Source organism: Stegodyphus dumicola, chromosome 5, assembly GCF_044657685.1.
Source record: "Stegodyphus dumicola isolate Sdum_Otavi_A_Nest chromosome 5, ASM4465768v1".
Taxonomy (NCBI): domain Eukaryota; kingdom Metazoa; phylum Arthropoda; class Arachnida; order Araneae; family Eresidae; genus Stegodyphus; species Stegodyphus dumicola.
The window spans coordinates 170,805,480-170,832,697 of record NC_140772.1 but is presented as its reverse complement, the minus strand read 5'-3'; the positions used below and the strand labels follow the sequence as shown (position 1 = coordinate 170,832,697).

The following is a 27,218-nucleotide window of genomic DNA, read 5'->3' as shown; positions in this document are numbered from 1 at the left end:
TTTCCTTTATTAAGTAGCGTAGAACAATCCAAATGATCTTGGCACGGAGCGTGTTAATATTTTGCACTTCAGAACAGTAAAATATAAATCAATATTTCTGCATCAGTGCATGACGCATTTATATTTCTTGGCATTTAATGATTCCAGCTTAAACCTTGCAAAGACAAGAATAAAATAAAGACATGTTATTCTGCAAATGAGCATACTTCAAGTTTGTTGTTGAGGCTCTCAGCTACATCAGCTACACTTTCAATTAATAATAAAAAAATATATCATACTTGTAAATAACAATTTTTAATTTGTATTTTAAACGTGTATCTCTCTTAACTCCACTTTGCTGAAAATAATTTTTTGCCATACGCCTTTGTGGATAGGCTAATACGCGTTCTGATTCTATAGAATATAACTTAAGATTTTTCATATGTCTAACCCATAAAAGCCTTAATGTGTCTTAACTTTCGTTCTAAGTTTGTACATAACAACTGATTACGTTGGTATTGTTAACATTCATAAATAGGCTTTACGCTACTGAAACTAAATGTATCTAGTAATGCTTCGTCAAACATTATTAAATGCGTCAAGTTTGGCGAAAGGGATTGGACAGCGTTTGAATTCTGAAGAAATAAAACAAGCCTATTAATAGATTACTGATAGCAGAAATGTTTGGAAAATGACTGCATTTAAATTCTTGCTATATAGTTTTTATTTATTGATCAACATTCATTAAAATTTAACCTCGTGTGTGATTCTTGTTCTATAACAATTCATGCAGAATATTTTACTGCAGAAAAAGCAAATTGCCTTACCTTTCTTGCACTAGATCTTTGAATCGAGTTGGATCAGAAGTTATTAATGATTTTGCTTCTCCAAATGTCAACTGAAATAAGGAAATTTAAATTTAAACACTTCGTTTTTAAATACTTCGTTTTTAAATTTAAAAAAAAATGTGTTTCCTTACACAATCAGCCTGAATAATTTAAAGAATATCTTGATTTCATTCATTCAACGTATAACATATTAGTATATACGTATTGGTATATACTTGTAATTAAATTACCGGAGAATGTGTTGAAAATGTAAAAAGTATTCATGAAACATATTGTAGATACAAAATTATATAAATCTTATGTTAGAATAAAAAGTATCCGGACTAAATGGTAAAATCAAGTTTACTGGTTACTTGATTACACAACTGGTACATTAATCTATATTTAATCTAATAAAAACACAACTGGCAAAGTTGTGTTTTTATTAAATTAAATATATATTAATGTAATGCAAGTGAGAAATATTATTTTTGGTTTATGTATTTAATTTCGACTAAGACTGCACGGTTAAAAGGTAAAATATCATAATGCAAAATATAAAATGCACATTTTGAAACAAAATTTAACCATGAAAGTGTTTTATGTTTACTTGTAGAAATTAGACACTTTTGGAGAAAAAACATGAAAAATCAACTATGCTCTCGGGAAGATTCTAACCATGTTACCTTCCATCTGGTACCTTTCCACTTACACCGGGCCCACCAGCGGCCGAGCGGTAAAGACGCTGAACACTGGTAGTTCGGTCTGAGGTTCGAATCCTGCGAACGGGCTGGCTGCATGGGTGTTTTCGTGGTTTTCCCCATGTGTAACGTGTATACGAGCCAGTTTCCCTTAGAAAGTCCTCCACGAAGGCATCCCTCCCTTTAGGCAGATAGCCCTTGTGTGCTTTGCTGTAATTGAATAATCCAATCCCATCCTCTTACACCGAGCACGCAAGGAAGAAACGTGATTATTACTTACAAACACGAATACTATTTCAATTAAAATAAAATCACAAAATTAATTTTTATTTACCTACGCACGAAATTAAGACATTACTTTTTGTCATGAAGCAAAATAATAAGATAAACAGTATAAAAATTGCTTTTATGGAAAAAGAATTAATCACTAAACTTATTTGGTACACTTTTTAAATATACGTGGTATGCCGTATTATTACTTTACAATATTTAAATTAATGAAAAAATTAAAAGCTCATGAATATGTTAAAAGTATTCATAATTTTATTGGTCTTACAAATAAAAACAGGATGTCCGAAAAATAAGAGTTCCGGATAGTTTCTGGAAAACGTTCCACTATATAGCATCATGTCTATTGTCTAAACCAGGGATTACCAACCTTTTTCATACACCGAACTCCTTTAAAAATGGTTTGCTTCCTAGACCCCCCTTGCATTTTTCTCTTTAACATACAGTATACGACATAATCATAATACAAATAATAATTGCAAATAAGTAACTTAAAGATAACAGTTAGATTAATAATATGAGCAAAAGTTTTAAAATTATTAGATTTATGCTTAATTATTTTTTGTACTTTAATAAGTACAAAAGTTTTTACTATTACTTTTAATAAATACAAATAGATTTTTTAAAGGAAAAAGAACAGATTCTTACAGATTCTAACTGCACAAAAGTTTGATTTTAATTAATATTATTAATAAATTTAATGAATGCGCTTGATGTATTGCTACAATTGTTTTAATACTTGGCATTGCCCTTGTTCAAAAATATTCAACGCGTTTCTTGTTTTCCATTCTAATTTTGCGTTCGTTATAATTTTTAATTTTTTTCCTTTGTATTTTTGCATTTACTTTTTTATTGCATAACAATATAATATATTATTACTTTTTTATTTTCGAAATATATTAACAAATTTTAGTGTATTTTCTTTCTTATATTTATTTTATGTAATTTCTTTCCTTACTTTGGTAGAGCTTTATATTACTAAACAATTAATTATTAGTTTTACTAATACATTTTTTGTAATTAATGGGATCTTGATTAGGTCGATCAATTGCCGATGCATATTCGACTATCGACCCCTTGATTGTCATTCACACTTTTTAACTTTTTAAAATTTCTTCGACCCCGTTAGGAACCCCTGCTTTAAACTTCAAGCAGATTCGGATAAATAGAGGGGAAATTGTTTTCTAGATCAACATTATTCAGTCTCAAGTGAAAAAATAAAAAATTTTCAGCTCCAACCTTTTTTAAAATACCCTTCATTTTTACAAATATCGGGGCTTAAAATAGTTGGCTATGCCTTTAATTATCTGTGAATATTAAATAATGAATGCTTTTAAATTATCAATAAAAAATTGCAGTTGTTTAACTGGATCTGAATCCTCCTGCTGCTCCACTCAATTCACAGCTTTTAAGAACATACTTTTATTTAAAATAACCTCTTATATAATTGCCCAGAAGCGTTGTCATAACACCTGAGTCTTTTTTCCTTTTAAACAAATGATATGACTCCATCTTCATTTAAAATTTAATTTTCGCATAACTTCCACACATTAGCATCGATATTTAACTTCTTATTTTATTTCATTTTCATTACAATTTATATTTATGCCACTTTGTTACATATCATGAATTAGCTGATTAAAATTTCCAGGACTTCTTGAATGCAGAGATTTTCACTAGATTTAAAACAATTGCAGCTATCATGCAGCAGGCGTTTTCTTATAGTATATACTTGCAGGAAAATTTAATGAAATAATTATAAAAATGAATGTAAAGTTATTGACAGTAGGAACAAATCCAATGAATGCTTATATTCCGGTTGAAAAGAGGCAACGAACAGTAGGTGTAAATATCGTTAATAAAGAGGAATATCGAAGGACCCAGTTTCGAATTCCGGAGAAGGCATGGATATTTTTAAATGCATAGTGTCTGTACACTATGTTGGTATTCGAGCCAAAAGTCCTCTCGAGACGTTGCATTTCAGATGTTGGTGGTAGGGGAACAGGGGTGAAAGACCTTTGAACCCGTCTCCCCGAAGTGTTCTCCTGCAAAATTGGGAGTGGAGAACAGCAAAGCAGCAAAGTCGCACTGTCACCTATAGGGTGCCCAAGGCGCTTCTCAACGACAGGCGCAATCTTGCCTCCTTGCGATGACGAATTTCAATCAACACATGTATTGCCGGGCTATTGCTAATAAGTGCGATGTTGCCGGCTCAATGATAAGTCTGCCTAAAAGGCGCATTACGTAACAGTCGGACGGAAAACGAATTTCGTAGGCTTGTTCTGATAGAGGACAAGCGAGATTAGTCCCAATAAGAGCAACAATAAGGAGGAAACATTGAGAAATTGTGATTTCATAATCGAAATCAACATCACAAAATTCTTGACAAAGCTAATCTTTTTTCTTATTCAACTGTTGCTGATCTTTATCAAACCCAATTCTGATCGTAGATTTTCAGTTTTCATATGCTTGCAAAAGCATATTAAGCTGTTTAATGTTTGTGAAAATTTTGAAAGCTTACCTGTACAGGAAAGTAACCACCGTCAAATGGATTATGACATGATGTTTGATCAGAACCTAAATCTGCAAGCAGTTTTCCTGTATTTTCATATTCAATTTTAATCCTTTCCCTGGAAAGGAAAAACGAAAATATCATTCCAAATGATGTCATTTGATAAGAAATAATAATGAAGGTTTTTTTTTTTTTTTTTTTTTTTTTTTTTTAAAGTAATAAAGCTATTTACCAAACATTGACGATGTTGCCCCAAAACCCAATGCTTGTGGCTATTCTGTTCTTCTTCGCTTCTCTGTAAACGTAGAATTAAAAGTTTTCAGAGTTTCAAAATTGAAGTATTTTTTTAATATATTTCTTTGAAGTCAAAAGAGACAGAGTTCATAATTTCATATAGTTTCCTAAAAGCATTAAAGCTTTAGAAGATTATATATTGCATTCACTTCAAATTAATGTTTCCGTTAAAGTTATTTCTGAGAACCTCTTACCGAATACGTGCAATTAAAGTATCCAAATCATCAATAATTTCTTGAACCCATCCTTGATCAAAACGCTTCTGGAGAACACTTTTATCAATCTAAAAATATTACCGTTTAGAAGAACATGAATATATTTTTAAATACGCAATATGAAAGTACTTGGAATTTGTTTTTATGCCTTTTAAAAGAGATATTACTTCTGCTATGACTCCAATACATCCACATATCACTGCAGCTTTTGCCTGAGCGCCGCTCATCCCTCCAAGACCAGAACTGATGTATACCTGCAAAAGAAGTTCATAAATTAAAGAACATATTGATTAATAGGTATTGTTTGCATTTGATAATGAAAGAATTCGGTTAATATTTGATAATTAATCTTTAGTAGCATGCTAGCCATTAAATTAGTATTCAGATTATAATTCAGTATTACTTTCAGTAACCATTCAAAGTTTATTACGTCTGACTTTTGGTAAAGATTTCAATCCATACTAAATCTGGTATCTCTTTCACCTTCAGCACCCTATATTAGATTGGAACCTTTCTCCTACTAACGACGTCAACAAGTTAGCTGTAATCCGGCTGAATGGTTGTGACACCAATCCAATGGTTGTGACACGTCAACAAGTTCAGACATTCGGTGTTGGCGGAAAAATGTTCCTTTGGTTAAAACATTTCTTGACCCAACGTTTTTGTGCTACTCGTTATGGCACCAGCACTTCAAAATATAAACAAGTTGAAACGGGTCTGCCTCAGGGCACAGTTATTAGCCCTATTCTCTTTAACATTTTTATTAACGACCTACCAGACATCTTAGAATCAGATGGAATCGTGAACACTGCCCTTTTTGCGCGACGATCTTGTCGTATGGGCCAGAGCAAAAAAAAAAAAAAAAAAAAAAAAAAGATCAAGATGGTTTAAACCGAATCTTAAACTCTGCGCTCCAGAGACTTGAGGAGTGGTGTTTTGCTAATAATATGAGAGTTAATCAGGGTAAGACTACTTGTCAGTTTTTCTCTCTCAACAGACAACACTTTACTCCTAGACTAATGTATGAGAAGTCGGTTTTGTAGCAGACGGATGGTGCCACCTATCTTAACTGTATTTTTGACAAGCGCCTAACCTGGAGAAAGCATGCAGAGCATGTAGTTGCTAAGGCGGAGCGTAGATTACCTATCCTTAAACGCTTAGCTGGTGTTAAATGGGGTTGTGGTAGAGAGGCTCTCAACTTGACGTATAAATTGTATATTCGACCAATACTACATTATTGCTCTGAGATATTGATCTCGGCTACACGAGGTGTGATACAACGTCTGGAGGTCTTCCAAAATCAGGCAATGCGCATTATAACCGGGGCTGTTAAAACGATTCCCATTCTGGCAATGCAGTTGGTATCGGCAAACCAACCAATGACAAACCTGATTCAGAAAATGCTTTCATCCTTTTCCAGAGACTCATTCGTTTACCAAGTAACCCTCATTGGAGGAATTATGATTGTAATAAACAACGAAATCTGAAGACACAAAATGGCTTTCTGCAGTGTGTCTCTCGCCTAGAACAATACAATCCTTTAAGAACACAGAAACCGGCATTGCTGTTTTTGCTAAATCCGTTCGATTATAGCTTCCTTGATGTGCGGTTGGACCTGTGCGGTTGGAAATGAAACTTGATAAGAAGGAAATGAGTCCAGAGCAAATAAGAACTATAGCTTTGGAAACAATTCAGCAAAGTTTTCCGGCTGAGGAATGGATACATGCATATACGGATGGCTCTTTGACCGATAGGATTCAAGGGGCTGGAGCTGGAGTTTTTAGCAAGCTTTTCAGTTTCGACATACCGGTAGGGGCTTACTCCACTCACTTTGATGAAGAACTGAAAGCCATTCATGTAGCTCTCTAACAATTATCATTGAGACAGAGCTCCTTCAGGAGGGCTGTTGTACTGTCTGATTCGACTTCAGCAATGCAGGCCATCTCCTCTTACCAAGAGTGTAAGAACACATGCGTTCAACAGTGTGAGGAAGTCATAAAAGAACTTTCCCACAAGATATCTTTTCAATGGGTACCTTCACACTGCATTATTTATGGGAATGAGATGGCTGATATGCTTGCGAAAAAGGAGGCTACGGTTCTCCAAAAAGCCAAAAACGAGTGCAAGCCTCCATTCTATTAAGCTTCTGACATCGCTAACATATAAAAAGAATTTTAGAGATTTTGCCACTCGGGCTTGTGAGGGCATGCCTTGGAGTGTTCTCTGATCAAACCCAACTTTTGTTCCTGACCATCCGCGAACAGTTGCAGTTGCATCTTTTAGATTATTGACGGGACATGACTGTCTACAGAATCATTTATTTCGCATTGGACTAGCTGATTCGCCGTTGTGTGTTTTATGTAATAGTGGACGGCCTATGACAGAGGAACATTTGGACGAGTGTGAAGGACTGACAAATTTTTCTTGTAGATTTCAGGGCTATTGGCGAGCAAGGAGTTTAATGGCCTAACGGCCAATGTAACTGGCATTTGACAAATAAATAAACAAGTTAGCTGTAATCGGGCTCAATGGTTGTGACCGGGGGTTCGGGCTTCACTCATTGCTTTTCCCCCCTCATTACATATTTGACATCACTTATTTTACTTCCTAAAACCCATTTCTTCATTTTCTTTCTTGTCATATGATATTTCATCTAATTCCTGCACAGTTTTGCACCATTTTTCATGTACTAAGAATTTATTGAACAATTTTACTTCCCTCTTGTTTTTCATCAATCGTATTCTTAGTATTTATTGTTTCTGTTCTGCTTCATGACCGCAGCACCTTTTTCTTTTTTATCTCCATTGTAACCTTGTTTACAACAGCTTTCCACTTATGCCTCATCTACTGCTGTTTTAGAATCTAATCCAGAATTTTACTCTGGATTTACTACAAATTTGCCTAATCGTTGTATTTATTTTTCTGCATTTCATATCATCAGAAATTTATAGAGTCATCAGATTTCTTTCGAAGCCAAGAATCTGAAGAAAACCGCAATGCCCGCACTGGGATTCGAACTCCGGACTTCCTGAATACGCGCTGTTTGTGTAAGGATCTTAAGTTTTACTAAAGTTTATTTTATTTTTAATCTTTACTATCACTTCTTATTTTCTACTTCCGGCCAGAATTATAAGCGTTAATGTATTTATGCAAAGTTTGTCTGGCGAACGCCAAGTATTTAAGTTGTGGCTTTTTGCCAAGCGAGAGAGAGGAAGCAGTGAGTCGAAGCAGGCCGCTTACCTTAGAAGTTTTACGCAGTTGCTGGTTGCCTTCCAGGCCAGAGGTTTTAATCCTCTTAATAAATTTTAAACGTATTGTAGTTTTCACAGTTCTCTGTACTACATACGGCTTCCTGTTAATATAAGGCCAATCTTCCACGTTTATTATTTTAAAGTTAAATTAGAGTTTAGTTCTATTTTTATATTTTTACGTTAGACCCCAAGTAGCGGGTCTGTGTATTCCGAAGTACGGAAGTTATTGTAAATAGAGAAAAATAAAGGGTTTTGTATACCCTTCTTGTGTATCCTGTCTACTTCCCACAGTTTTGAACATAGCTTTAGTAAGCTCTCTGTTCCGAGTCAGGTCCTTGCATGTTCCCGAAGAAGGTAAGACGGAACATTGATCCTGATAGTGGCGCCCAACGAAGAAGAATAACCATGGCCGAGTTTTAAGAAGAACCTGTGCTGCCTGCAGAAACGGCTCAGAATCCAGAAATGCCAGCTGCCGCCCTGGAAGGATTTGGTTACATCGTCCAGACCATGCGCGCTTCGATGAAACCAGAAGCAACATTTAATGGAAACTCACCGGTAACCAGTGTTTTGGAAAAATTGGATGACCACTTCATGCAAGAATTTCAAAAAGTCCCCGTGCAAGAATTTCAAAAAGTTACCTTAGCTACCAGCGCTTTGAGGGGCCAAGCGCTTAACTGGTTCAAATGTATAGGCAGAAGTCTCTTGGGTCAAGCAGGAAGTCCCACCTATACTTACGAGATTTTCAAGACTGCCCTACTAAAAGCCTTCCCTGTCGTAAGGGATCGTGCGAAATTAGAAACGGAACTTTACATATATATCAACAAAGAATCGAAAACCTCTCAAGCTTTATTTTAAGAAAAATTCACGTCTTCAAACTCTTGTATGAAAACCGTCCGGATCCTGAGATAATTCAAGTGATTTTGCCGAGGTTACTGCCCCAAGTGCAAGACTTTATTGAATTAAGAAATTCGACTACACTGGAAATGTTATTTAAGCTAGCAATCCAGTTTGAAAGTAGAAGAAAGGCGGACGTCGAAAGAAGACGCCAATATCAACAGCGAAACCAATTTGGTGCGCCAAGACTACAGCAAACTCAAGCACACGGCTACGGAAGCAAAGCGAATCAGTGGGCAAGGAAACCCGAGCATTCAAAAACAGCCGGCGAACGTCGACAGTTCAATAGCAATCCAGGAAAAAAGTCTCAAGGCCAGTGGAAAAAGAAGGAAAGCACGGAAATGAAAAATAATTTAAACTAAAACGGATTTCTGCTGACGGGAGGGTGCGGAAATCCGAAGGCCAAGAAAACCCCTCTTCCTTCAAGTTAAATACAGTAATGGTGAAAAATTTGACTCTTCCGAAGATTGAAGTGTTGGTGAATAATATCCCAGCCACCGCACTCCTGGATACAGGCGCGCAGTGTTCCTGTGTGGCAGAAGATTTTTTTAGGAAGTATTTTCGGAAATACCGCATATATAATTCGGATAATACGACAGTGTTAGCGGCGCAAGGAGAAAAATGTTAGTGTATAGGTAAAGTACCGCTGTATGTCCGTATCAAGGACGAACAAGTAAAGGTGATGTTTTTTATAGTAAAGAATCTGCAAGCACATATAATTTTAGGAATAGATTTTCTTTCAGAAGCACAAGCAACGCTGGATTTTAATGAAGCGTCCCTTAAGCTGACAATGAAACCAGTGCGTGTAGAAGAGGTTGAACCGCCATGGTTAAATCTTGACCACCTGCCTAATGACGAGCAAGGAAGAATCCGACAAGTGGTAAGTGAATTTGCTTCGTTATTTAGTGATATTCCAGGATTTACTCAGGTTACTAACCATAGTATTGACACCGGAGATTCAGTGCCAGTTCGCCACAAAGCATACCGGTATGATAAGAATAAGGAAAAAATTATAGAATGGCATATCACCGATATGCTACGTAAAAAGATCATAACGCCCATCTCAAGTAGTTATGCTAGCCCGGTGGTTTTATGTAAGAAAAATAATGACTATCCTTTGACACATCCAAAAAGGTGGAGATTCGCGATTGATTACCGTAAATTAAACTCCATAACTAAATATCCGGTATATCCGTTACCTATTATTGAACAAATTCTAAGGAACATAACATCCACCAAATATATGACGACTTTAGACTTAACGACTGGTTATTTTCAAATAGGGGTTAGGCCTGAGGACGTGCCTAAGACTGCTTTTATAACCAAGTCTGGCACTTATGCATTTTTGCGTATGCCGTTTGGCCTTTCAGGGGCCCCGGCAACATTTCAGCGATGTATGGACATTGTGTTAAGACCTGTTCTTGGAAAGTCCCATTTATCTATTTAGACGATATCATTATTACTAGTGATAATCTCTACTAACATGTACAGGATTTAAGACAGGTGTTTTCTTTATTAAATGAGGCCGGTCTAAAAGTTAATGTCGAAAAGTGCAAATTTGCAGCCCCTGAATTAAAATATTTAGGTTACAAGATATCTCAGAAAGGAATAGAGACAGACGAATCAAAAATAATCGCTGTACAAAAGTATCCGACTCCAAACACGGCAAAGAAGCTCTCTTCTTTTCTAGGACTTTGTTCATATTATAGGTCCTTTATAAAAGATTTTGCAGCTATCGCTGAGCCATTGTTAAAATTAAAAAGGAAAAAGGCAAGATTCTCGTGGACGGCCGAAGCCAATAGTGCTTTCGAAAAATTAAAACAAGCATTAACGCAAGCCCCTGCGTTGAAATTTCCTGAAAAGGATGAGAATTTAGAAATTTCAGCGGATGCTTCGGATTATGCGGTAGGAGCGGTACTTTCGCAAAATCAGCAGCCCGTGGCATTTTTTAGCCGAACTTTAAATCAAACACAAAAAAACTATTCCGCGACCGAGAGAGAGGCACTTGCAGTTCTGTTAGCAGTGCAAAAGTTCCGAGTCTATTTTGGAAAGGCGCCAATAACAGTGTACTCTGATCATGCGGCGGTAACTAGATTGTACTCAGGGAAAAACTTATCCTCAAGGTTAATAAGATGGGCACTCAAGCTACAAGAATATAATCTGGTAATCAAGCATACCCCCGGAAAGGAAAATATCGTAGCAGATGCCCTATCAAGAATTAAAATAGATGAACAAGGTAATACTGTAAAGGTGGCAATGCTCACAAACATGTACAATAAATTCCCGAGAAACTGTAATAACCGAACTGGGTAAGGATCCTGAGTTTGGAAGCATTTATGAATATTTAAAGGATCCTGAAAATTTTAGCCACCAAGATATTGTGGCGATAAGAAATAGGGCGACCCATTACGAACTAATAGATGGTCTATTATTTTATACAAAAACTACAAATTCCAACAACGAATTTCGACCTGTTATCCCAGCTAGTCTTAGATTAAATATCCTGCAGGAGCTCCATGACAGCCCTTTAGCTTCTCATGCTGGTATTCGGAAAACTATCCAACGCGTACGCGAGGCAGTCTATTTTCCTGAACTGCAAAAGTTAACAAGGGCGTATGTCCAGTCCTGCCCAACATGTCAGGCTGTTAATTATATTAATTTCCGCCCGGCCGGGTTTCTAAATAGTATTAAATCCGAATTTCCAAATGAAATAATTGGCATCGATTTATTGGGCCCTTTCCCAAAAAGTCAGTTAAATAAAAGTCGCTATCTCCTTGTTATGGTTGATCATTTTAGTAAATGGACCGAAATTGTTCCCTTAAAACGAGCCTCCGCGAAATTAGTTACTGATTCTATTTTAAATAAATATATTTTAAAATACGGGGCGCCCCTAAAAGTTATATCGGATAATGGTCCTCAATTTGTAAGTAGTATATTTGAAGACATGTGCCAAAAACTGGGCATACGTCATTTAAAAATGGTCCCGTATCGGCCGCAATCAAATATAGCGGAACGGGTCAATAGAAATATAGTGAAAATTATCCGTAGTTATGTTAAAAATTTTCATAAAAGCTGGGATAACTATGTCAATGAATTTGCTTTCGCCCTTAGGACCGCAAAACATGATACAACGGGGAAAACTCCTGCTGAGTTATTTTTAGGCAGAAAGATTATAACGCCGTTAGATAAATTATTTTATGTGCAACAAAGAGCCCCAGAATTTAAAATGGGTGATATAGAAAAACTAATTAAGGAAGCAAAGAAGAATACTGAAGTAGCACAGAGAAAACAAAAATTATATTATGACTTGAAACGACGGGGAGTAACTTATAAAGTAGGGGATGAAGTTTTAAAAATTAAGCATTCACTTTCTTCAGCACCAGAAGATAAAACTGCCAAATTTTTTCCACGATTTGAAGGACCATATGTTATAGAAAAAATAACTCACGCTGTAGTAGTGTTAAAAGCCAGAAATGGTGAAACCTGCTCCGCAAACATTGATCAAATCAAACCCTACTATGATCGTAATAAAATGCAAATATTTTCAGATCTTTTGCAGGATCCGGCACGGCAGACACCGCAGGCACAAGCTCCAGAGGTGGAAAAACGACAAGTACAAGGGCAAGCCATTAAGAGGCAGGAGCAAGTGAAAAGAAAGTTTCCCCGCGGAAAAATTGAAGGTAGCAAGAAAAGGAAGCCGTTCCACCGTCCAGAAAAGAGAGTTCGCGAACACCCGAGAATGAAGAAGGGAGAAGGACGACGTATGCAAAGAGAACCAGGAGAAATGACGGCAACTATAACCCGGCTCTAAAACGGAAGATCTACTCATCCGACAGGACTCTCCGCAGCAAATGTCGCCGAACTGCGGAAGGGCCATCAGCGGCGGAGGAAAAGTTACAAGGAAAATTTGAACGGCCAGCAACGAGGTCCAAGCAGGAACACGAAAGAAGTTTCCCGGTTCCGCCAAGACCAGCTGCCATCAAACGACCAAGACCACAGGCAGAAGCGAAAAAGAAGGTATTCAAGGGTGACCGAACTGGAGAAAAAAGAAAGCATCTAGAGGAAGGCACTGAAGGGCGAGCCCGTACAAGAAGGAGGATAAATCAAACAACTATCTGCACTACTTTTAAGGACTGGGCCCAGAAAAGAATGTCCGAGTATCACAAAGATAAGTAAAATTTTATGTTACTTTGCAAACTTAAGTTAATCTTTCATTCTTACTGCAAGTGGCAGATTTCAAGAAGTTTTACCTCGCGAGGTCTACCTTTATCGCCAAAAGGGCGAGAAATGAGTTGTTACCGATTTTGGTATTATGTTTTTCAATTACTCGCGCGTAAAACTAAAGTTGATGTATAATAGCGTTGTGTAAAGACTTAAATATTGTAAAAAGTTATTGTATAAATATTATTTAAAACATTCTGGCAAGAAAGAAGTTTTAGTCTGAAAGACTTTTTGAAATGTATTATTTCAATGTAGAAAGAATTGGCACTTGCTTTGAAAAGAATAGAAGTTAACAATGTACTACTAATGTATGTTTTCAAATGTGTAAAATTAACGGCATGTTAATATGTTCTTATATACAATGTGAACTGTTATTTTAAATGTTAAGAAATACCGTGATATGGTAAAAGTGAAAGTAATGTTAAATTTTTTTTTATTCGTGTGACTGTAAAAAGACTAAATCATGGTGAATATGTGTTAAAGGTTGAATGATGTAGTTAATCTCTCTGACGCTACACTTCAAAGTTAGCCACTTTCAGAATAGTACCTCAGGGTTTAAAGTTGAAATTAGGGTGTGTTACGAGGTCTTGGTATGTTGAATTTTAACACGTTAGTGTTTTGATTGTAGGAGGAAGTGTTGAACACGTAGACAGAAACACATTCGCGTTTGGTGTTCTTTTACAACACATGTCAGAGAGCATGGGGAGAGATAATTAAAATAGTCATGAATGAAATAAGAATGTTAAGAGAAATATAATTATACATGTTACTTGCCATTTCATTTTGTAACATTTCATTAAACTAGTTTTCCTTCCAGATCTCTGGAAGGAACCAGATTTGAATAAAAGCTCCTGTTTAGATGCAGTACAGATGAAAAAAATTGTGTGTCCTGGGAGCTGCTATTGTAAAAACAAATTTCTTTCTTTTAAATTTCTAGTTTCTAGCGAAAAATGTTTGTAAAAGATTGGCCTCGCGTTAGATTCTAGAGCTAAAAGTTTTCAACAAGGTCGTTTTAGACCTCAGTTTCAAACTAATTAACTCTGGCGGGAAGTATGTAAGGATCTTAAGTTTTACTAACGTTTATTTTATTTTTAATCTTTACTATCACTTCTTATTTTCTACTTCCGGCCAGAATTATAAGCGTTAATGTATTTATGCAAAGTTTCTCTGGCGAACGCCAAGTATTTAAGTTGTGGCTTTTTGCCAAGCGAGAGAGAGGAAGCAGTGAGTCGAAGCAGGCCGCTTACCTTAGAAGTTTTACGCAGTTGCTGGTTGCCTTCCAGGCCAGAGGTTTTAATCCTCTTGATAAATTTTAAACGTATTGTAGTGTTCACAGTTCTCTGTACTACATACGGTTTCCTGTTAATATAAGGCCAATCTTCCACGTTTATTATTTTAAAGTTAAATTAGAGTTTAGTTCTATTTTTATAGTTTTACGTTAGACCCCAAGTAGCGGGTCTGTGTATTCCGAAGTACGGAAGTTATTGTAAATAGAGAAAAATAAAGGGTTTTGTATACCCTTCTTGTGTATCCTGTCTACTTCCCACAGTTTTGAACATAGCTTTAGTAAGCTCTCTGTTCCGAGTCAGGTCCTTGCATGTTCCCGAAGAAGGTAAGACGGAACATTGATCCTGATAAGTGTACTTCCACGAAGGTATGCGGAAAAAAGGGAGAAAATACCTTATTAAATACACTGACTACCGGGAGAAAATACCTTATTAAATACACTGACTACCAATAAGTATTTGGACACCTAGGCAAATGACGATATCTGCGGTCCTAAGGTACGTCACGGACATCGCCGGTATATATCGTGTAGGATACAGCATCGGCTTTAGTCGCATGGAAGATGCCTCGCAGTTCGGAGCTCTCTGATTTGGAGAAAGGTATAATTATCGGGTATCACAAATGTGGCCGATCCTTAAGGGACATATCTAGCGATCTCAAGTACCAAAATCGACAGTGGCCTATGTGATTAAGAAGTGGAAGGTGAGTGGTAATTGTTGGAATGTGCCCCGAGTCGGCAGACCAACGGAACTGGGAGATAGAGACCGACGAGTGCTGTCCAGAGAAATTCGGAAGACCCGCACCCAACTGATGGCCCTCATCCGCGAGGCACATCTGCTTGGTTTTCATGGTCGTGCTGCTGCCCATAAGCCTTTGATCACAAAGTCCAACCGCGCTGCTCGGTTAATGTGGTGCAAAGCACACAAATTGGACAGTAGATGAGTGGAAACGGGTTCTTTGGAGTGACGAATCAAGGTTGACCCTTTACCGTTCGGATGGCGGGGTCTGGGTCTGGCGTCTACCTGGAGAACGTCTCCTGCCAGAATGCATTGTGCCAACAGTCAAGTTCGGCGGAGGTGGAATTATGGTCTGGGGGTGTTTCTCCTGGTATGGGCTGGGACCATTGGTCCCCATTCATGGTAAGCTCAACTCCGATGCCTACTGCACTATTTTGGATGACAATGTGCTTCCTCCGTTGTGGCAGTTTTACGGGTTGGACCCCTGTTACTTTCAGGACGACAATGCCAGTTGTCATGTTTCGACGTTAGCCAAGGCTTGGTATGGTGCCAATGGAGTTCATCGAATAGACTGGCCTGCCCAGAGTCCAGACCTGAACCCTATCGAGAACGTCTGGCACGAGTTGCATCGCCGAATTCAGGGGTGCACTACCCGTGCAAAATCGGTGAAGGAACTTCTATGTCTTCTCCGATTAGAAGAAAATACCACTAGCTGTCATACAAAGACTTGTGGAAAGTATGCCCCAAAGGGTCCACGCTGTAATTACCTCTCGGGGAGGCTCTACCAACTATTGATTCTGAATAAAGTTAGTTTTTCTTTTCTATCACAGGTGTCCAAATACTTATTGGTAGTCAGTGTATGTTGCCGGCAAAGTTTTGAAATTCGGCATTCTATAGAATGCCTAAAACTAGCCGGCAGTGTATGAAACTATTCATATTTCACACATTTACTAGGAATTTTATAGAATACCCAATCAGAAATCGGCAAAGTATGAAATACATCTCCTATCCGTTTCGACTATCACGTGACATTCAGCGAGCGCCTCAGGGTCAGAAATTTGTTCATTCAGAGCTAACACCTCATAACAGAAGAGGACATATCTTTTGTTAAAAGGTGTTGACAGAGAGCACACACAACCAGTAGCAAAGCATGTCCTACAACCTCGACGGATAACGATTATTGTATTATGTTTTTGTACGCATTGTATTTATCTGATTTCCGTTTTTTCCGTTGATTTTCACCGGTAGGCCGGTAAGAAATAGAATGTAATGTGAAACTGCTTTAAAAATTATAACTCAGTTTACTTCTACGTATCTGTGTGAGAAAGAGTTTTCATCACGACGAAATCAAATAAAAACAAAGAAACAAAGTATTGAAATCAACTTGATATATCCGCCGATCTCAGACTTAAGCTTACGGAAATAATCCAAACAAATAACAGTTGCGTGGAATGTTCACCCATCTCATTAACTTGAATACTAACATTTATTTCATTTTTAGTTAATAAAAGGAAGATTATTTAAACTCTAATAGTTTTAAATTATTAAAAACGAGTATGCCGCCCAACCAGGATAGTGGTTAGTGACTTTGACTATCGTACCGAAGGGCCCGGGTGGATGATGTTTTTAAATGCCTATTGTCTCTGTGGCATGGGGCACTCAAAATATGCAGCCAGCCAAAAGTCCTCTCGAGAGGTTGATGGTAGGGGAAGAGGGGAGGGAGACCTTTGGACCCGTCCCCCGGGGTGCTCTGAATCAAAATTGGAGGAGGAAGTGAGCAAAGTCGTACTGTCATCTGTATGGTGTCCAAAGGTTTTGCCAAGGACAGGCGCAGTCATGACTCCTTGCCACGATGAATTTCATGGGCTTGCTCTGATTTCAGACAAGCGAGATTAGTCCCAACAACAATAATAAGAAGAAGGAAAAAAAAACGAAATTAACTACAACACAAATCAAAGTACTTACCTTGCCCATCATGTTATTTGAATGCAAATACTTCCTTCCTGCGTTCATTAAGGTTAACTGGAAAAAAATGATTTTAATATATATAAATTTCTTTCTTTAGCATTTGATGACATTTATTTTTACTACCTTTTCATGAACATAATAAAATCGAAGGTTCTTTTTGTGTTGTTACTCACTGTGGTGCCATGGACAATTCCTTGAGGACCAATATAGCAATAACTACCAGCTGTCATCTGTCCATACCTTTAAATGAAGTAAGAATTAATTTTATGTCTATGTTAAGTCACTCCATTATTTGACAAAAAGGAAATATATGAGCATATTATAACTTTCAGTTTTGAGGAAAGAAACTGGCAAGTAAACGGAAAGGTATTACATCAAATTGCAGATATATGAAAATGCATTTAAATAGATTTTTAACTGATCACTGCAATGGAGTAAAGAACAGACTCAATGCCCCCTAAATCTGTTTTCAATGAACAAGTAACTACACAAATGTCCATAAATTAAGGATAATGCAAAATCAGGCAAAGGAAGAGTTAGAAGCAAAACAAATTTGACTTATTTGTAAAGCTTATTTATTGAACAAAAAGTAAAGAGCAAAAAAAGATGCTATATGTTTGATTTTATTAAAAAAAATAGCGATGTTTTCTCCCTGGAGCAAATTATAGAAAAAACCTATTTACAAAAAACCAATATTGCATGGTTGGTATGATTGTTAATACATTGTATGCCTCCCAGACGATGCAATACAGTCTGTACAACGCCTAGGCATGCTGAGCATCAAATTATCGATCGAATCTTGGGGGATATTACACCACTCAAAATGCAATGCTCTCCGAAGTTCCGGTAGACATGTAGGAGGAGGTTGACGGGCTGCAACTCGTCGGCAAAGCATGTCCCACACGTGCTCTACTGGATTCAAGTCAGGAGTCAATGAGAATGCTGGCCAGTCCATACGGGTGATATCCTCCGATTGAAGGCATTCGCTTACGATGTTTGCACGGTGAGGACGGGCGTTGTCATCCATAAACACAAATTGTGCGCCCATGGCGCCTCGAAACAAACGTAATGTTGTTCCAGAATGACGTCTCGATAGATTTGGCTGTCATGGTTCCAATTTTAACATGCAAGGTCAGTTCTGGAACCCAGAATAATTCCACCCCAAACGAGCATTCCTGCACCACAGTAACGGTGTCGTTCAATGATGTTTTCTTGGTGGTAACGGGTATCTGGAGCTCTCCATATGGAAGTCCGGCGAGAATCAGACTGCAAGCTAAACCTGGACTCGTCGGAAAACATCACACAAGCCCACTGTTGCGGTGTCCACAATGCATGCTCTCTACTCCAAGCTAACCGCAGGCGACAGTGAGTTGCAAGTAGAACGCATCTGACAGGTCTACGAGCATATAGACCAGTCTGCCCTAAGCGTCTGTACACGGTCTCCCTTGAAATTGTCGTACCAGTGGCTGAAGAGAGCTGACGAAACAGGACTGAGGCTGTGCTCCGCCTGTTTCTTTTGGCAGTAACTGCCAAATACCGGTCCTCATTCGGCGTTGTAACTCTGGGCCGACCTGTACTGTAACGTCTACTCACATTACCATCATCTTGGAATCGTTGCCAAAGCCATGACACTCTGGGCAATTCCAAGTTCGTCTGATACTTTCAGTTGGGTACGCCCACATTCCAGACGGCCGATAATTCTGCCACGTAAAAAATCATCCAAATGCGTCCTTTGTGTCATAACGATTCAGTTATTGCACTGAAATACTTATAAAGCGCCTGCGAACAATTTTACTTCTTTGCCTGTATTCCTTATATATCACTCTCTTACACTCTCGTCATTGTGACGTACCATCGGTGTCATCTGGTTACTTCTTGAAATTTGCATATGATTCTTGAAGATGTGTGTAGTGATTTTACAGGTGATATATTTATTTTAGAGTTCGATTTCCGTGTGACTCCGAATTATCCTTAATTTATAGACATGAGTGTAATTAAGTGTAACCTGCTATTTGAAAGAAGAGTGCTTAACATGATTCCTACATATAGTTAGCTATAAAAAATTATTAGATATTCTAAGGGGAATTTCCTATAAAAATCTCAAGAAATAATGTTTAATCATTAGTTAGTTTTAAAAGTAAATATTTAACTGTGCAATGCTCCTTGTGTTACCAGTAACTGATAATAACTTGGTTACTGGTAACTGTGTAATGTCTCCAGCATGGGCTTTTACACATTTAGTTGCTACTTTAATACTGGCTTTTTCCAGTGTTCAATTGTGAATCTCTTGTACAGTTTGAGATTTATTTCTGCAATCTCCAGTTGCCTGAATCGCACCTGACTGTCCAAAAAAATGGTTAATTAAATTGATACTCTGACGTGTTGTCCAAATAACTGTTCGTTTTATAGCAGTCATCTTAGCCTGGAATATGCTGCTATATTCACACCGGTGACCTTTCCAGATTTCTTCATGTTCAAAAATAAGAATAACATGAGCACTGCCGAGTTTCTTGCTAATTTTTGACCTGTCTGTATAGGCCACTGGGTATTTGGTTACTGCATTAAGTTTAGTTTTGATGTCAGTTTTGGTATTTGAATTATGATGTTGTGCTCCGCAAGTATGGAAATTCCTAATTCATAAGTTCCTAAGTTCATTTCTTGATCATAACTGTATAATATGTTTTTTTTTTCAATTTTAGGTTATTGTAGATGCTTTCCGTGGATTAGACCATCAATGAATGTAAAAGGATTTCATACTTTTTTCAATCGCACTGTGCAGGTAAGTAAAATCTGAAAGATAATCCAGAGGATTTCTTCTCGCTTAGTTGCAAAGCATGACTCGTCCAGGCAAAGTGGGAGAATATGATGACTCAAAAATATATTCTCGGAAGCCATTTTGATCTCTTTTTTGTATCGTAACTGAGCAAGTACACTTCTAAACCTAAAGTCGTTCATTGCGACATTTTAGCTCATTACTATGGCCATAGTACGTAGTGTAAAATAATTGTAAATAGTGTAAGACGTGGTCCTTTTTGTTTCTAAATGTGTATTTGATTTGATTTGCATTTAGTATTTGACAGCATTTGATTTGTTTAAGTTGGTTATTGCATTTATTGTTCATGTTGTTTGATATTGTAATGTAATATTTATTATTGCATTTATGCCTTAATTGTAACTTTGGCTTCTTGTCCAGGGATTGTATTGCCCGGGACGTGCAGTCCTTCGGGAAAGGGGTAGTATTACGGATTTGGTAATTAAATAGTAGAATTATAAATACAATTGTTTTATTCCCTGTGTAGTGCAGCGCGCGAAAAATATTAAAAGAAAGCTAAGCCTGAAAATTAAAAATACAAGAGCACGGGCATTTAACATTTAATTAATAAATATCTCTTTCTGATTTCGAGAGATTGCTAGAACAATCTCGCGCGTGATTTAAAAAGCTTATAAAAAGGAGGAAAACCTCTTAATTCGGTGAGTTGTTGTTTTAAGAGTTTGTTTAGAAAACTGCTCTAGTTGACTGTAGCGAATTAGCTTTCTCTAGATATTTTGAATTAAGTTCTGTTAAACGTTTGAGTAGTTAAAAGATAACTTCTGTGAGATATTGTAATACTTTACGAATATATGAGGAAATTTAAGCCTTTTGTTTTATTTGTTGTGATAATAATAAATTTTGTTCATTTTTCATCGGACTTGTGCATTCATTTCGTAACGAACCCGTACGCAGGCAACAATATTATTCTTTGTAAGTTCCAACTATCTTTGGAGTAGAAGCAAAAGAAACAAACTGAAATTGCAAAGATTCTAATTTGGATGAAAAGAAATTCAAGCTCCCTTCCCTTATTAATATAAAAATTTACCTACATCGTGACACCCATGGCAAACAGACGATCATAATTCCTCCTCGTCGAGTAATTAGGCACCATCATCCCATTCGTAATCACCATGCGAGGTCCTAAGGAATTGGATGGGAAGAGACCTAATGGATGTCCAGACATCATCACCAAGGTTTGGGACGTACTCATTTTGCTGAGGTATTTCATCACTAACCAAAACTGAAAATCAATATGTCCAGTCATTAGATATTTTGCCATAACAATACATCTTTCAAATGTGCTTAACAGCACCATTTGAGAGAGATTATTTCAACACCTGCAGAATTCAACAATTAAAGAACGGTTAGTCCTTTTGAATATATATGCATCTTCTTCAATAAATTTTTTAAAAAAAGATATATATATAACATAACGAGGTCACTCATCTTCTCGAAAGTTTCACACATTACAATGGATTTTTTAAAATCTTTCGCTGATAATTCTTTATTCAACTTTATAGCGTTAGAAATTTTAGTAATGTTTTAATAGTCAAATTTAGCCCTCTATAGTTATTTGCAACACTGTTTAGCCAGAAGTGTTGGGACATGCATCAGAAAAGGGAGATTTTATTCTTGATGTCTATACCAACGTGAACCTCGCTATATAGCTGTTTATCTGTAGCAATGTGTAGCAATCTTGCTTTTGAGCAAGAAGAAAGGAGATGGGGACTTGGGCGAACACCGTTTCCTCCAGTCGTGAGGAGCTGTTTATATACAGTTATAGCTACTCATAGCTATTTAACGGTTGCTTTTTATACAGCAACGGCCCATATTCAATGCGTATGTCAGCTCATACATTTTCAGGGCGAGCACTGAAAAACGCGATTTTCCACGAGGCAATGCTATTTAATGCCATAATAAAACGGAAATCAGTTTCTGAAATCAAATTGGATCTTGGACCTGTTGAACTTACCCAATTTCAGTGTGAGCAATGTGAAAATTCCAAAAACAAAATTATTGTTGATCTGTCAGTAATGTTTTCAAAACTCATGAACTTACGCAAACGTTGTAGAGCTCTTGTCTCAAACTGGGGGTTTGCGAGCCGCATGTGGCTGCCAAAGCAATTTTATGCGGCCTACTTTTTAATTTAATAAATTTTAGTTCAGTTGTTTTTTAATACGTTCTTTGCGTAATGGACTGCAATATAATAGGAAAATGGAAAAGCACTGACATACGTTACAGCGGTCACGTTCCAATTTGAGTTCAAAGCTCACGTTGGCACACAGCCAAAAGTACAATGTAACACATATAGCAGATTTCTGATTGCGTGCAAAAGAAACTAAGTAGGGAAAAAAAGGACATAAAAAATTCTAAAAAATCTGAAAGTTTTAGGATTTTATATAACGTCCAAAGGGGCTGTTACGCCATCCATTGCTCGACGAAAGAGCGCGCTCCTGCTATTCGTATAAAGCTAAAAATAATTTATTTCTACTTTTAAATGAATGAAATTTTATGTGATTGTGTTTCAGAGATGTGGCAACACGCGATTATTTTTATTGTAATTGTGTTCTAAAGATATAAGTGAGTTCCAGTTTGTACGTTGGAGCAAAAGTAAATAATTATGATATTTATTGTGTAGAGTTTTGATTTCCAGCCCATTCTACAAAGAGGTGAACATAAAATTTTTGGTGTCAGGAAGTTGGATTAAGTGAAAATGTGGTAGTAATAATGTGTATCATCAAATTTTGAGAGAAAAAATAGTGTGTTGATATGGGAATATGCGTTGCGGGGAAATTAACAGTGAAGATGATGGTTCCCTTGATTATGGTGAGTATTTATTTGGTTTGTAATAATGTTTAGTGTTAAATTTTGTTTATTAGTGTTGTGTATTGAGGTGTTCCTTACTTGGTAATTTGAGTTGATAGTGTCTGTGTTGAGTTTGATTGTGTACGTTTTCTGCTCATTGTGTTCTAGTTGTCAATTCAGGGTTGTTGTATTTTTCTTTGAATTAAGATGATTCTGAAGTCGCTTAAGTCATTAAAAAAAGACGAGTTGACGCTCGTGGCGGAGGGGTTGGGATTAGTAATTCCGAGCGGGGCGAAAATTGTTACTTTGAAAACTTTAATAGAAAGTTCAGAAGTTTATGCAAATGATGCTGAATTTGGGCAAAATGTTATTGATAATATTCTAGAGGAAAAGAAAATACAAATTGAAAAACAAAAATCGGAAAACGAAATTAGATTAGAGTTAGAAAAAATAAAACTTTCTCAGTTAGAGGCGGAATTAGCCTTAGCTAACATAAGAAAAGACTTGCTACAAAATCCAAATGTTGAGACGGACAACTCAAATCGAAATATGAAAAATTTAATTAAAAGGGTAAAAACATTAACGATTTCTGTACCTACTAAAGCAGAATCCTTTAATCTCTTTTTCCAATCAATTGAAAGGGCATTTAAGACAAAACAAGTACCTAAAGATCTAAAAGCAGAAATCCTATTAAATATTTTGGGAGAGAAGGTCACTAATTTAATGGAATATGTGAAGGAAGAAGATATTAATTATTACGATAAACTAAAGTCCATGATTTTAAAGGAATTTCAGCCAACCCCTCAAGAGTGTTTAAATCATTTTTGTTCTACGCAAAAATTGTCATCTGAGAATTTTGTTCAGTTTGCGTCAAGGTTAAGTGCAAATTTTGAATATTATTGTCAGTTGAGAAATGTAAAAGATTTTAAATCGTTATGTGATCTTATGGTTTCAGATAAAATATTCTGTGAACTTGACCGTGAATTAAAGACCCATATAGCAGTTAAACAGGGAGAGACATGGTTCGAACCCCAAACTTTAGGTCGTGAATGCGATATTTATTTGTCATCAAAACGTAAACAAAAACCAGAATCCCTTTTTGCAAAATCATTTACAGGTAACGATAATAAAAGAGGCGACGGAAATAATGTTAATAAACTTCGTAATTATAATTACAAAAATATTTCTGATGTATATGTATCTGGAGCAAAAGATCAAACATGTATTTTGTGTAAAACTAATCCAAACCACTCGATGCAAGATTGTCCTAATTTTAAAAGGCTTTCAGTAAATGAGCGTGTTGATATTATTAAGGAAAATAACATTTGTTTCAAATGTTTTTCTTCGGAGTGTAGTGCGAAAAAGTTTAAAGCCAGAAATTGTTTCTGTGGGAAAGCTCATCATTTATGATTCATCTATAAACAAAATAAACCTCTTTCCAAAGTAGAGAACGGTGGCGTCGAACAAACTCAAATGTAATGCTTCAGTATCAAGATTAAGTCGAATACATAGATCATATGTGTTGTTAATCACTTGCAGTGTATACGTTAGCTCTGTTGATAAAACAAAATTCAATAAAATGACGCGCATATTTTGCGATAATGGCTCCGAAAGAAGTTGGTGTATGAAGTCCCTTGCTAATTGCTTAAAATCAATTAGAAAGGAAAGGTTGTTAATTTTTTCCTTTGGCTCAGCAAAGCCTACTGAGAAATTATATGAAGTAGTAGAATTAAAATTATCTAGTAGATACAACCCTAATCAGTGTGTTCAAATTGAAGTGCTAGTGTCCGATACTATTACAGCGGCATCTGTTTCTGTTCCAAATGAAGAAGTACAAAATATTATGCAGTCACGGGGATTAGTCTTAGCCGACTGCTGTGACAGTGATATAAACATTGAGATATTAATTGGGGCAGATGTGTTTTGGCAGATTATTGAAGCCTCAGCTTTCGAAAAAATAAACCAGGAAATAAATTACTTGCGTGCCAACGATTTTCGGGTTTGCTTTACAGAGAAGTCAAGATGTTTACAAGCCAAATGTTAAGACTGCAATTTCAGCGAATTTTTGTGCAGCCGCTTCAAATGTTCAGATATTGTGGGAACTTGATGCTTTAGGAATCAAAGAAAAAGAAGAGTTAAATGTAGTTGATAAAGCGCTGATAGATGAATTGGAGAAAAATTTAAAATTCGTGAATGAGAGATATGAAACTGATTTATTATGGAAGTTACGATGAATTAGGAAATAATTATTTTTTAGCTAAAAAGATGTTTGATGAGTTAGGAAAGGATTTTTCTAAAAATGATTAGTATAGGGATATAATAAATAACCAAAAACAAAATGGAGTTATTGAGGAATGTAAGAGAGATGAGCATGAGTATTTTATGCCTCATAGAGCAGTTGTTAGGAAAGATAAAGAAACAAACAGAAAGTTCGTATAGTCTTTAACTGTAGTTTGGAAATTGGCCCAAATTTAAATCCAAATATTCTTGATGTGATTCTAAAATTTCGTAATTGCAAAATAGCGTTTAATGGTGATATAGAGAAGGCTTTCTTAATAATAAAAATTTCTGAAAGAGATAGAAAATTCTTAAAATTTCTTTGGTATTCAGATAACCCTAGTGAAGAATATAAAATTATGAGAATGAAAAAGACTACCTTTTGGATGTAAAAGTTCCCCTTTCACTTTGAGTGCTACGATAAAGCATCATATAAAAAAATATGAGAAAAGTAAACCGAAGTCATTTGAGATGTTAAATTCATCACTTTACGTAGATGATTTATATTATGGTGGAGACAGTGTGAGAAAATCATTTGAGTTGTCGTCAGATGCTGTATCAATATTAAAGAGTGGTGGATTTAATTTGAGAAAACTGAGGTCGAACAGTAGAGAATTAGAAAAATTGTAGATAGGAAATGGACGTAGTGACAGTGAGATAGTGGGAGTTCAACAGCTGAAAGTCCTAGGGTTGAATTTGAATCCTGATAGAGATGAGTTGTCTTTGGAGGTGAAGGGTTTGGTGGATTCGTGGAAAATGTTGCGACGCACTAAAAAACGTGTTTTACAGACAGCTGCAAGAAGTTTTGATCGTATTGGTTTGATTGCGCCGTTTGTGATACGTCTAAAGTTATTGTTACAGGAAATTTGGAAGAGAGCGTGTGATTGGGACGAAGAGTTGCCGGAGGACTTGCAGGAAAAGTGGATAACGTGGTGTAACGAATTCGAAATTGAAAAATTAATAGACGTTACTTTTCCGAGATATTGTTTTCTGGATTGTGAGAAGGAGCAATCGGAAGTACATGTGTTTTGCGATGCTTCACCAAGTGCTTACGGAACTATTGTTTATTTTAGATATTGTGAGGATAATGAGAATTACAGAGTATCTTTTATAACGTCGAAGAGTAGAGTGTCACCGTTAAAGAAACTAATGTTGCCACGGTTGGAGCTAATGGCCATGGTAATAGGTGCTAGAGTGGGAAATTATTTGAAGAGTGTTTTTAAGGATAAAGTTGAAAGAATAGTTTTATGGAGTGATTCTTGTATTGCATTGCAGTGGGTGAAGGGAAGTGCGAAGAGAGGGAAACAGTTCGTTGCCAACCGGGTTGGGGAAATTCAGGAAAGATCGAGTCCAAATGATTGGTATTATTGTCTGTCTGACGATAATTTCGCAGATTTGCTTACTAGAGGAATCTCGGCTGAGAAGTTGGTACTTAATGAAAAATGGTGGTCAGGTCCAATTTGGCTTCGAAAACGTTTTGAGAGTTGGCCTAAACAGTGGGTTAGAGGGTTACCAAATGTAGACAGTGCGGAAATACTAAGAGAGCAAAGAAAAAATTCTGTCAAATATTTTGTAGTTCAGTTGGAATCAGTTGAACAGCTTTGGAACAAATTTTCAGTTCATAAGAGTAAGTTGCAGAGAGTTGTTGCTTGGTGTTTAAGGTTTATAAGAAATGTGAAGAGAATAGGATTTTGACTCCTTTCTTAGAAACAAATGAACTAAAGCAATCAAACTAGTCCAAAGAAATGAGTATACAAAGGAAATGGCTACTTTAGAGAAAGCGAGAGTGTTAAAGTAAAGTTCTTTAATTTCTCTAAATCCGTTCTTAGACAACAGTGGCATACTACGTGTAGGAGGACGTTTAAGAAATGCCAGCTTACCAAACTCTGTGAAACATCAAATAATATTGCCTAATAATCATTCTGTTACAAAAATGTTAGTGACATTTTATCATCTTAATTATATGCACGGAGAAGTACAATTAGTTAAATCTGCGATGAAACAAAAGTATTGGATTATAGGAGAAAACCTGCAATACGCAGAGAAATGAGAAAGTGCGTTATCGGTGCCAGATTTTGCTCTGAGTTTTCGAAACAAATGATGGCTGATTTACCTCCTGCGAGAGCGAATCCCGGAAGACCATTTCTTAG

General features: G+C 36.6%; 1 protein-coding gene across 4 annotated transcripts in view; it reads right to left on the bottom strand.

The window, feature by feature from the left end:
• LOC118199417 (urocanate hydratase-like) overlaps positions 1-27,218 on the bottom strand; it is a 171,948-nt gene that overhangs the window by 88,552 nt on the left and 56,178 nt on the right. For all 4 annotated transcript variants that reach the window (XR_004759937.2, XM_035371273.2, XM_035371272.2 and 1 more), the window contains 8 exons: positions 21,036-21,226; positions 17,348-17,414; positions 17,172-17,228; positions 4,984-5,070; positions 4,796-4,884; positions 4,540-4,602; positions 4,317-4,425; positions 807-877 (listed from right to left, as the gene is read on the bottom strand). Coding sequence is in view for 3 of the 4 variants with exons in the window: in XM_035371273.2 (XP_035227164.1) it covers positions 807-877; positions 4,317-4,425; positions 4,540-4,602; positions 4,796-4,884; positions 4,984-5,070; positions 17,172-17,228; positions 17,348-17,414; positions 21,036-21,226 (734 nt within the window). In the remaining variant the exon portion in view is untranslated. The remainder of the gene's footprint in view (positions 1-806; positions 878-4,316; positions 4,426-4,539; positions 4,603-4,795; positions 4,885-4,983; positions 5,071-17,171; positions 17,229-17,347; positions 17,415-21,035; positions 21,227-27,218) is intronic.